Source organism: Monodon monoceros, unplaced genomic scaffold, assembly GCF_005190385.1.
Source record: "Monodon monoceros isolate NGI ecotype Baffin Bay Population unplaced genomic scaffold, NGI_Narwhal_1 Super_Scaffold_20, whole genome shotgun sequence".
In the NCBI taxonomy this organism is placed as follows: domain Eukaryota; kingdom Metazoa; phylum Chordata; class Mammalia; order Artiodactyla; family Monodontidae; genus Monodon; species Monodon monoceros.
Window position 1 is genome coordinate 48,209,580 of NW_021703777.1, and position 12,608 is coordinate 48,222,187.

At 33.5% G+C, this 12,608-nt stretch overlaps 1 protein-coding gene across 10 annotated transcripts in view; it reads left to right on the top strand.

The window, feature by feature from the left end:
- The window catches only part of ANKRD17 (ankyrin repeat domain 17), a 161,735-nt gene that overhangs the window by 93,902 nt on the left and 55,225 nt on the right, over positions 1-12,608 (top strand). For 5 of the 10 annotated variants that reach the window (XM_029235291.1, XM_029235293.1, XM_029235289.1 and 2 more), the window contains exons 12-16: positions 388-515; positions 768-911; positions 1,451-1,553; positions 3,049-3,801; positions 8,105-8,253. In XM_029235291.1, coding sequence (XP_029091124.1) covers positions 388-515; positions 768-911; positions 1,451-1,553; positions 3,049-3,801; positions 8,105-8,253 — 1,277 coding nt within the window. The remainder of the gene's footprint in view (positions 1-387; positions 516-767; positions 912-1,450; positions 1,554-3,048; positions 3,802-8,104; positions 8,254-12,608) is intronic. The other 5 variants (XM_029235292.1, XM_029235290.1, XM_029235298.1 and 2 more) reach the window with 3 other exon arrangements.

Genomic DNA, 12,608 nt, shown 5'->3' on the forward strand with positions numbered 1-12,608 from the left:
TGGTTTATTTTTTATTGGTTTTTAGTCATCTTTCCCACTGAAGATATTAAAATATAGATAAAATTTTATATTTTACTTTCTTAAAACAGTGATTATATTAGGAATAATATATACTTTTATCATCTTTTAATGGTTCATACTGAAACATTTATGGATGAAATTATATCATGTTTGTCTGGGATTTGTTTTAGAATAATTCAAGATGGGAGAGGAGAGTGGATGTGGGTATATGTGAAATGAGATGGCCATGTTTATAATCATTGAAGCTGGGTAATGGGTATGTGGGGCTTCATTATACTGTTCTCTCTACTCTTCGATTTTGAAGTTTACCATAATTTAAGAAACAACACTCTATTAACATGATTTATCATGCCTTTTCTGTTTTAGGAGCAAATGTGAATAGAACCACAGCTAACAATGACCATACTGTACTGTCCCTGGCTTGTGCAGGGGGTCATCTGGCAGTGGTGGAACTACTTTTGGCTCATGGGGCAGATCCTACTCACCGTTTAAAAGTATGTAACTCAAATGTTTCAGGAAGCATTGTGAATTAATTTTCACTCTTGAGTATAACAAATTATTATCTATAAGTTCCACTTGTATTGGCATTCTAAATGTGTTCATTTTCTTCTGTTTTTGGAGAAAAGTGTTCTTTACTAAACCTAAAACTTTAATGTGTCTGGGGCCTGTTGGCTATATCTTCCTTAATGTTTCTGTAAATTAACTTTAAAAAAAATTTTTTTCCCCTTCCATATTCACTCTTTTAGGATGGCTCGACTATGTTGATAGAAGCAGCAAAAGGTGGTCATACAAGCGTTGTTTGCTACCTTTTGGACTATCCTAATAACTTGCTTTCAGCCCCTCCACCAGATGTCACTCAGTTAACGCCCCCATCCCACGATTTAAATAGGGTAAGCTTCTAAACTAAAGCATTTTATGTTATATCATCTTTTTCCCTTTTTCGGTCATAGTTCAAGATTAAACTAGATTGTTTTTTGTTATAATATGTAGTTCTTTTTATAGATAACATACTTGATATGGTTAATGAACCTCTAATGTAATATTCAGATTCTAGATTGATATGATTTTGCTTTGCTTTCTTACTGTGGCCAGAATAATCTTTTGATTTCAAAGTTCATTAAAAAAATGTCATGGAGGGAATTCCCTGGTGTCCAGTGGTTGGGACTCAGCGCTTTCACTGCTGGGTCCCGGGTTCAATCCTTGGTCGGGGAACTAAGATCCAATCCCGCAAGCTGTGCAGCATGGCCGGAAAAAAAAAAGTCATGGAAAATAATTTGATCCCAACACATTTTAAGTAAATATGTCGCCTGAGATTGTCATATTAAAAAATATTTCGAATGGATCTTTGTAACTTATTCTTCATTTAAAGCAAATTATGTAATGGAAAGTGTAGGAAAAGCGGATATATAATCAGTTTCATTTGTCTTAGGCTCCTCGTGTACCAGTTCAAGCACTGCCCATGGTTGTCCCACCTCAGGAGCCTGACAAACCACCTGCCAATGTTGCCACTACTCTTCCCATCAGGAATAAAGGTCAGTTATACTTCTAAAGACTTAACAAGTTGTCCAAGTAAAAATGATAAGATTGCAAAAAAAAACCAAAAACTGGCCATTTAAAATTATTATTCCACAAAAAATGAATTTTACTAGGTCGGCATAATTGAAGATTTTTTTTTTAACAATGAAAAAAGCATGTTATTGGGAGAGAACATAGTTAAGAACACTAATTTGTGCTGGAATCAGAAGTATTAGCAGTAGAAATTCAGATGCTCATCTTTGATGCAATTCTGATTATCCATGATTTCCTCTAATAACTAGTCATTTCTATTCATGTTAAAATGTTAGGCTGCATATAATTGGGTGACATTTTTGTAAATTACTAAAATTTCTGTAGTGATATGAGGCATAAGATTAATAAGCTAGATCAAAATTAAATTTTATTTTAGAATAACTGGTTTTAATATAGATTTTATATCTGTAATACCTTTTCTCAACCAAGAATTCAAAGTTACTTCAGATATGGTTATTTGTTGCTCTAGAACTCTGAGGTCCATATTTGGTTTGTGGAAGTTACATCATGCATGTTCATAAGTTATGTCCCAAAAGATTACAGCTACCAGTTTTAATCAGTTTTTCCTTTTAGAAAGTTTTACCTGAGGAACCAATGTGGTTTTAATTTTTTGGTTTTTGGCTACCTATATTATTTTACCAACAAGAATACTAAGTATTTCCACCAGTTCTTTTCAATCACCACTACCAATCTAGAGCCTTGGCACCTTTTTCAGTTGGTATAGCAAGCAAATGATTGCTATACCGATAGCCAGATATGTTTTATTCACCTGGCTGTCAGAAGATACAGTGGATGTCATAGTTCAGCATCTTTTCTTCCAGGGAAACTGAATCCCATTTCTCTACTGGCCAGGTAGCTTTGTGAATATGTGAATTTCTATCTTACCTTTATCAGTCTTGAAGATGGTAGGCCCCAACAAAGACATATATTTTAGTTGGATTTTAATTTCCTGGTACTTCTCAGTGGTTTCAGTACTCTTTGTGTGTATGTGTGTGTGTTTAAAAGGCACAGACTATTAAATGTAGAAAAACCTTGACTTAGAGGTTTAAGTTTTCCCTACATCTTAATAATTTAGCATTATTTTTCTGTTCTTATGATAAGTTTTTACATCTTTATGACCAGATGAGGTATCTATCTACACATAGCCTTAGATTTTACTTTAATTGTACCACTTAGATATCACAAACCTGCATCCCTCTATTGTCTAATTTTAACCATGTGATATTTTTAAAATTCTGAAATTAATTTCCCAAAGATTACTCTATGCACATAAAATACATACATTTTATATTTATGATAAAGAAGGTGGATTTGTTTTTAACTCCTTAACAGTGCATTTTCACCTTCTATGGATATATTAACTTGGTGCATAACTGTTGGCACTAAACCTCCCAACAGTAACTCTGTAATGAGGATGCCATTCATGTGCACTTCTGAGGGGGTTTCTTTTTCACACAGCTGCTTCTAAACAAAAGTCCAGCAGCCATTTGCCAGCAAACAGCCAGGATGTACAGGGTTACATCACCAATCAGTCTCCAGAGAGCATTGTAGAAGAGGCTCAGGGAAAGTTAACAGAACTGGAACAGAGGATAAAAGAAGCCATAGAAAAGAATGCACAGCTGCAGTCCTTGGAACTGGCTCATGCTGACCAACTTACCAAGGAGAAGATCGAGGAGCTGAACAAAACAAGGGAGGAACAAATTCAGAAGAAACAAAAGATTTTGGAGGAACTACAGAAAGTAGAACGAGAATTACAACTGAAAACTCAGCAGCAGCTAAAAAAGCAGTATCTAGAGGTTAAAGCTCAAAGAATTCAACTTCAGCAGCAGCAGCAACAGTCTTGCCAACATCTGGGACTGCTAACTCCTGTTGGGGTTGGAGAACAGCTTTCCGAGGGAGACTATGCACGGTTACAGCAAGTGGATCCCGTTTTGCTTAAAGATGAACCCCAGCAAACTGCTGCTCAGATGGGTTTTGCACCAGTCCAGCCTCTGGCCATGCCTCAAGCTTTGCCTCTGGCGGCAGGTCCCTTGCCTCCAGGGTCCATCGCAAATCTTACAGAACTGCAAGGAGTGATAGTTGGACAGCCAGTACTGGGCCAAGCACAGTTGGCAGGGCTGGGGCAAGGAATTCTGACAGAAACACAACAAGGGTTAATGGTAGCCAGCCCTGCTCAGACCCTCAATGACACGCTGGATGACATCATGGCAGGTGGGTTATATTGTTATGAGCAGGTATCAAATATGATTTGCTTAAGGCGAGTAAGAGTGTGCCAGAATTTTTTGCCGTTACCCAACTTGAGAACTATTTCTGGACTCTTGAACCATGTATATCTTTAGAAATATTAGTTCAATCTCAGACGTTCTCAGATGGATACAGGTCAAATTAAAGATTAGCTTATTCAATGCAAGTGGCTGAAACTTTCTGACTTAGGTGGGTAGGCTGGGAATCTAGGTTTTTCGGTAGTCAGGTTGATGTTTGATTTTTTTGTTTGTTTTTGGTTTTGTTTTTTCTCTTTAAGTTCAGAATACTGATAAAATTTTGGCTTTTTTGCTTCTGTATTCACACCAATAAACTGGGAAATTGATAGAAGTTGAAGTGCAAAACTAGTAGGATATATCAGAAAGCTTATTAGTGAACAGAAATACTTTATATCCTAACGGATCAGACTTCAAACCTGATGGATATTAAAAAAAAAAAAAAGTAAATACTTTTACAACAATAATAAAGTACCAAACCAAATAAGGTTTGATTATACTGTATGTCAGTGATTTATCCCCTGTGAATGTTCATGTGTAGTTTCTTTCTAATGGTATTATGAGCAGGTGTGTCCCTTGATAGTATCATAAATGATATATCTTTAAATGGGTAGGCAGAGAAATTTTTTTCCATTTTAATTAGATTCATTGGCAAAAAGAAATATTTTAGGGGTTGTTTTAATGGTTCTAGTTTGGGGTACTTAGTTTTTGTGAGTTCTGTAACAAAGTAGTAGAATGAGATTTTACAGGATTATAAGCCATAAGAATACTGTACTGAAAAGAATAATTTTCTTCACTTAAAAAAAAAGTAAAGAAAAAAAACAGAAAAAGAAGGAACAGGGGAAAACAAAGGGAGTAAATAGGTGAATTTTGATAATTTTCATCTGCTCTCTTCCCCCCTTTTAATTCTTTGGTCTATACTTAAAGGATGATTGAATTTTTTCTAATTTTGAAACTATGTTTAAGTAGCATTATATATTATGATGAGATTATACATAATTTAACTTTAATCTTTTAAAAGAATAAAAGAAAATGAAATTGTATAGTGTTGAGATATTTAGCTAACATTCAGAAACTAAGAAACCAGCTAATGAGACAGATTTTGTATTTAGAAATTGCTCTAAAGTTTCCTAGTCTTCTTTTAGTATCACGTCAACAATAGTATGTGGAATGAAAGTCTCTGCTAATCTTAGAGGGTACAGTAACTACATCGGAAAAAATGCTATTAATTGTTAGTAAGAACTACAAAGCTTCTTATATTAAGAAGTATACATTTTTCCTATAGATTTGAAAGTTACTACTAATCACCATTAGTGGGTTATAATAATTGGGAATGTAATTTTAAAAACAGTATATATCTTAAAAAAAAAACAAAAAAAAAAAAACAGTATATATCTTATGAAAATTGAAGCACAGTAGCTCCAAATGCCAAATTTGATATTACTTTCATGGCCATTAATCTAGATCATAATGGTGTTCTTTATAATATGTCAATTCAACTACCAAAGAATGTGTAGAATTAAGTGTTATTTATTCAATTAAATGAAGAATGGACATTCCATACCAATGAATATTAAAAATTTTTTGATATGCTATCAGAATTTACCTGATGTTCTTGGGCATAGTTCAGTAATGATTTGCCAGTTGTATAATTTTTATGCTGATCAGAATTATCGGAGGTTTGTAAAGTAGTTTTTCTGTTGATTTGTTTACCAAACGAAAACAATTAAATTCTCCCTATGTGTTCCAGGTGTTTTCATATAAAATTATTTTTTAAAGCTTATAACTTCTTAAGAAATATGACAGATACTTGTCATATTATAAAAATACTTTACCTGTTTATTCTCATTTATATGGGGAGAGGAGAGATGGCCAGAAGAAAGAACAGGATTAAAAACATCCAGCTATCTCCCTGCAACCCATTCCTGCATCATGCATGTGCACGTGCACAAACATACACATATACACTCACTTCCACAGCCTTTAAACTTCTTCTATGGTAGTAATTGTTATTTCAGTTGACTAATGACCATTTCCATTTCTTTCTTTGGGTTTTTTAATATCTTACAACTTCATTAGGCTCAGTCTTCCTTCTCTCCTTCAGCATAATGTCTGTTCTTTATTCCTTAGTCCCCATTTATTAGACTGCTTTTATAAGATTCAGTCTCTTTTTCTCTAGTACTTGGCTGGTCAGAATCTTCTATCTTCCTTGGTTTCTGTACTAGCCAAAGCAAAATCAGTTCCCTATTTAACCAGTCTTAACAACTTGCCTTTGCTGTGCTGTCAAGTTCCCTCTTTCCTTACCTGACGTTAAAACTTCTTTGAGCATCTGGTTTTCCCTCTCTGACCCTAAAATGAAGTTCCACATGTAAAGATCTGGTCTGTACCGTGGTTCCTTCAGGTACCTACATATTTACAATTGTTACTTTTAATTGTAGAGAATGGATGAGTGACAGGCAGCTGTTTAGTTTTAGTAAACCAATACCATAGGTACCCCAAGGGAATTAAATGAGGGAATTGATTTTTCCTATCTCCTTTTAGAAGAGGTGATAAGAACAACCAGTTTGACCAAAAATAAGAAAACTAATATGTTCTTTAAAAGAACTTATTCAAATTGAAATGTAAATTATAATTTAGTCATTTAACAATAAACTTAGATTTTTTTGTTCAGTATCATGAAATAAAATTCAGTTTTTTGGACAGATTGGTGTTCATTCTGTTTAAGCTAATTTTGTGTTTAGCATTTTCATTTGTGAAAATCAGTCTAATCAGAGGAGAATATGGAACCCATTTTAAGAGCCATAGATTTTATATGGTCTTGAAATTTATATCTAGAATGTGTACATTTGAATTGTCTTGATCTTTTTCTTAACATACAAAACTGTCAACGTGGAGTAACAATATGAAGGTCATTAGATGATTAACATGTTAGTGTTGAATACATGCCCTTTTCTATTGATCTGGATCCCTAAGGATTCAAATAGTGTGTTTTGTTTTGTTTTGTTTCCTCCTTTGTTCTTCCTTTGGCTTTTAAGTGGACTTAAAAATGTATAATTTTAGAATGTGTGTTGCTATAATGTATAGTGTATGTTTGTGCCTGAACTAAGGATTTCATGTAAAATAGATTTCTTAATTGACAATTGTGTTTATAATTGTTATGATAAGGTCTATTTCAGTTTTGTTCTTGGTAGGAGCATAACCTCTTTTGCCTGGTTTCAGATACAGTTGTGAATCATGATTGTTTTCTGTCTGATGTAGTTGATAACTACATTGGTAATATACATCCACACTACTGTTGATCATTCAAAGATTAATGCCCAGACTCTCGTGCTATAGCATTTTTAATAAGGGGGAAAAAGGATTGATGTTCACATGGCAACTCCAGAAGTGAGTTGATGAGGGAATAAAGTACCCTCAACTGCTACCACCTTTGGAATTCTCCCATCTCAAGTACTGACCTAATTAGCCCCTTCTTAATTTGCTTATTTTGATGAAAATAATATCATGGCAAAATTATACTTAGAAGAACTAACAGTAATCTATATTTGAAGGCTGATTGCATGCATACATTTTTTCTACCCTAATATTTTAATTTTGTCCTCCTAAGTCAGTGTGATTGCTAGATTGATTGGTGAGCATTTTACGCCCTTCAGAATAATTCTGTATGTGAGAAACTATTTCTGTGTGAGGATCAAATTTTTATATATATATATGCTGTCATACTGAGGGCCACCCCCTGTCTGCAGTTAATAAAAGAATAGGAAGTATTTTAAATATTCAATAGCGAATGTCCCCAAACAGTGATATTACTTTCATTAGTTCTAGAAAATAAGGTGTGAAATTGGCAGGTAAAAGACACATTTTCTCCTTCTTAACTTGACTATTTTAACTTTTATTCCTTTTCTGATTAAGAAGATATAATGGATAACCATTTGCATATATATTTAATTTTAATTCATAAAAATAGTTTTGTTTTCAGGGTTATTTTGAATTAAGGTTTTGTGATTACATACCATAAGAGGGGAATTTGTTTTTCATATGGTTTATTGTTTAGCAAATGGGTTACTCAATATATATTTAAATTTTGGTCTGTTGTCCAGTGTCAGAAATAACCAGGAAAATGAATGATTAGTGCTATGGCAGTCTACCTGTAGATATTTTGTTTTTAAAGATATTTAAATATTTTCTGACAACTATTTCTTGCTGTTACCTAACAATGTTTCATCCTCATTAAGTACAGTTATTTTGTTCAACAGCAGTCAGTGGAAGAGCATCTGCAATGTCAAACACTCCTACCCACAGTATCGCTGCTTCCATTTCCCAACCTCAGACTCCAACTCCAAGTCCTATCATCTCTCCTTCAGCCATGCTTCCTATCTACCCTGCCATTGATATTGATGCACAGGTAAGCTCCAAACTCAGGAGTGATAGTTTTTAGCTGGAATTATATCATCATTAGAAACATTAATCAGTTATTTAAATCATCTTAGACTGCTTTGTCTCTGGGCAAAGACCTGAGCCACAGTTATAAATTAGAATCCACATTTAAAGAAATAAAATACCGAATACAGATTATTACTGATAATTATTGTGAAGATCTGGTTTCTGATGTCATCAAGTAATCTTTAAAAACGGATGTAAAAAGAAAGAACTTATTTAAGATTATGTATTTTCTTCTAAACTTAAATTAGAAGATGTGTTTTAAAATTCATATTGGATTCCATTTATATAGCATATATACTCAGTTACATTTATATTGTCTTTGAAAATTCTGATCTTGCTGACTGAAATATGTAGTAAGTGTATGTGTCTGTTTCTATAACACTGTTAAGTTTAAAAAACAAGTTTTTTAAAAGAATTAGTTTACCATGAAATGTCAAGAGCAAAGTGAGGTTGGAAAAGAGAAGGTAGCTTGTGTCCTGAAGAAATGCCAAGCAGCCTAGCTTAGAAGACTGCTGAATGAGGTAAGGGTATGTGGCTTTCTTCAGGACTGAGAAATGTTTGAAGTTTATTTAGTTTTGTGTTTTGATTAATGCCTGATGGAGAGACTAGTGTGAGGGTGGTGGTGTACATTATAAAACTTGCAGTTTTATAAATGATCACTTCTTTATAAGCATCAATTTTAGGGAGGGGGAATGGGGGAGAGGGAGAGAGAGAGAGAGAGAGAGAGAGAGAATGTGTGTGTGTGTGTGTGTGTGTGTGTGTGTGTGTGTGTTTGTATTATTGCATCCTTAAGGGCCTGTACTATTAAGCTATTGAAATAAAGCCTCCTTTTCATTAGGATGTTTCTTGGTAATACTATGAAAAAGGAATTTCATTTCTGTTCTTACTTGCTTCCCTTATTTTATATGAGCTAACTTTTTTTTGAGCACCTAAAATAGTTAGGGGCTTTTTTTAAGGAATAACTTCATTCAATCTTCAGATTACACATATAAGGTAGCTACTCTTAAACACCCATTTTCCTGATGAAGAAACCTAGACTAAGAGAGAGATTAAGCATTTGGCTTACAATCACTTCATTTAACTAAGAAATGGTGGGGCTGGAGTCAAACTTAGGTTGGTTTGACTTCAAAGGCACCCTTCCAAATACCATACTATAGGGCTTCATTTTTAGTCTCATAAAAAAAAGTAGACATTCATTTGGTGAACCACAATGGTTTACATTTCATATTGATAGCATTATAGAATTGGATTGAACTTATTATTGAATTTGCATTATTTTCCTCTAATCTGTTTTGCTCTGAGTCTGTTAATGTTTTAACCAGAAGTATATTTTCTAATTTTGTGAGATCAAAAATTGATCCATAAGCAAAAGTAAAAATTCACCAAAATATAAAGGGTTTCTTCTTTTTTTTTTTTAATGCTTTAAAATAAAACAGCCACAGGGACTTCCCTTGTGGTCCAGTGGTTAAGACTGCACTTCCACTGCAGCGGGGCAGGTTCGATCTCTGGTTGGGGAACTAAGATCCCGCATGCTGCACGGTGCAGCCAAAATTAAATCAATTAATCAATCAGCTACAGAAAAGGTTCCATCAAGGATGATCATGATTTTATTGAATTTGAGATTATAGTGATAATGAAATTTTACCTGACTATACCACTCAACCAACCATAAATTAATTTCTGAGAAGTTACATATAAATACTTTTAAAAAGTTAATTTGAACAAACGATGTACATTTTAAATGTAGTAGACATACTTATGTAAAAAGATTTGACTATGGCTCCTTAAAAATCTGCTTCTTTATGTGGTCTTTACATTGAGGCTTTTCAGTTGGGTTAGCCTAATATGAGTTACAATACTTTTCATGGAGTTTACCATAACTGCTTAGTTAGAAATTTCCTGTTTTGGAACACATAATACAAAATAATTATTTGGAAATAATTGTTCACCATTTTTTCTTTAACCTTCAGTGTTAGTTTTTTTAACTTACTAGTTTTTATGATACCAAGAAGGTACTTAAAGTGATAAATACAAAGATTCTTTTATGATTAATCCACCTGAAGTTTTTTGTAGATTCTCAATACAAATTCCATGAGATTTTACGTAATGGATATTTTGGTTTATGTGTGGCAATGCTGTGCCATTACAGACAGGTGATATGATGAAAAAGTTAATACTAAGATTCTTCCTCTATTTTGAAAGATTAAAATTCCTCTAATAATTGGATCTTCCATTTGTTTATTTAACAAAACTTAACATGTACATTTTTTTTTTTTTTTGCGGTACGCGGGCCTCTCGCTGTTGTGGCCTCTCCCGTTGCGGAGCGCAGGCTCCGGACATGCAGGCTCAGTGGCCATGGCTCACGGGCCCAGCTGCTCCGCGGCATGTGGGATCTTCCGAGACCGCGGCACAAACCCGTGTCCCCTGCATCAGCAGGCGGACCCTCAACTACTGTGCCACCAGGGAAGCCCAACATGTACATTCTTACTCTTTACAGATACTTACTTCTTTAACTTAATCTCTGTAACAATTCCATGAAGTAGGTACTGTTGCTATTACCATTTTACAGGTAAGGAAAGAGGCCTTGCCTAACAGCCAGTTTTTTAGTGGAGCCAGCTTTCAAACAAACAAAAATAAGACTCTGGGTCTAAAATCTAGAAAATGGGTCTGCCTAGATAGCAAAGGGTCATGTGTGTTTAATCTTTACATCTGTTTAGCATATTTCCTTGGCCATACGGCAAATTTACCACAAATCTTAAGGAAGAACAAAAGAGGTGTGGTTTTTTTAATGCCTCAGTATATAAGTCTCTTTTTTTAAATGCTAATGATTTTTGAAAAATGGTCCTTTAGTTGATCATTATAGTAAGGAACTAATATTTTAAACAAGGATTAACTGGAATCATGTGTGTAATTTCTGGCCCTTAAAGAATGCTGACGATAAGAGTTTGCATTCTTTATAACATTCCTCAAATCTTACGTTCTATAACTAGAAATCACCCTTGGTTTGTGTGCCACAGGCTCTCCACCTCTCATGTAATTGTTTTATTGAATTAATTTTGGATACTATCAAAACTTTTAAGATTAATACTACACACTGTGCTGTTACCAGAATTTATTTTAGGAAACGTCAATAAATGATAGTTTGAAGTAATTATTTGGGACTGTTTTACTATACATTCTGATAACATAGCTCTAATCTCTTTTTATTTTGCTTGAGTGGTATAATAAAACTTATACCTGGGTACTCTAGATATGGAAATTAGGAATCACATATAGATTTTTAAGAACTGTGGTTTTATATGAAACAATAAATCTGGTTGAAGGTTAGAGCTGAATCCCCTGAATTAATTAAATATTTTCTGTATTTTATAGTGTGAACTTTTTATTAACTCTGCTAGCCGAAAGTGAGAAAGAATTAGTTGTTCTCTTCATAGGTTCTAAAACCTGTGTTCTGGCATGAACTGAACTTGTGTTCCAGTTCTGAACTGCTTGACATTTTATTCTCAGATTTCTAAAGGCTTTCCTTAAACTTGGAATAACTTATTTTGGCACATCTCAAAAATGAGAAAAGTAAATACCTCCTCATGTAATTTTGCCTTTTTTTCCTGTTTTTAATAATTAACATGTATCCATTATCTTTTAAAGAGGTAGATGTTAAATTTAACCTACATATCAAGACTGAAATTTTAGAGTATGTAAAATTGTGTTTTACCTTTAATGGTATAAATGTCATTGGTATTTCTCTTTTCTTCTGTTTTTGCAACATGGAAAACAGTTTCACCACGATTTAATGAGAAATTAAGGAGCCCAGGAAAAAACTCATTTAACTCATAATAGTAATATGAAATACTCTGCCATTAAAGCATTCTACTTTAAAATGCATGCATTCGACTTGTTTATATGAAGTGTTTTAAATAGGTTATTTACTGTCTTACTGATTTTTCTCATTTATTGAATGCCCTAAAGTGTCATCCTTTTTAATCTTATACATGACCCCTAACGTGGTTAGAGAATGAGATATTTGGGACTATGGAGGTCTAAAAAATATTCAGCCCTTTAAATCCTAATAGTTTTCAAAGTAATTTATTTAATTACTTTAAATGAAATGAATAGATATACTTTTTTATAGTTCAGATATTTTTTTTCACTTATATTCTAGCTCATTAAAAGCTGCCTTTTCCTTTAATATTTCATTTGTCTTATGATTCTTGCTTTTTTTTTATCTTGTAAAATTGAATAGTCATGCTGGTAATTTACAGAATATTTTTTACATTGAATATAATTTTATCATTTTTTATAAGCCTGAATCATCATAAC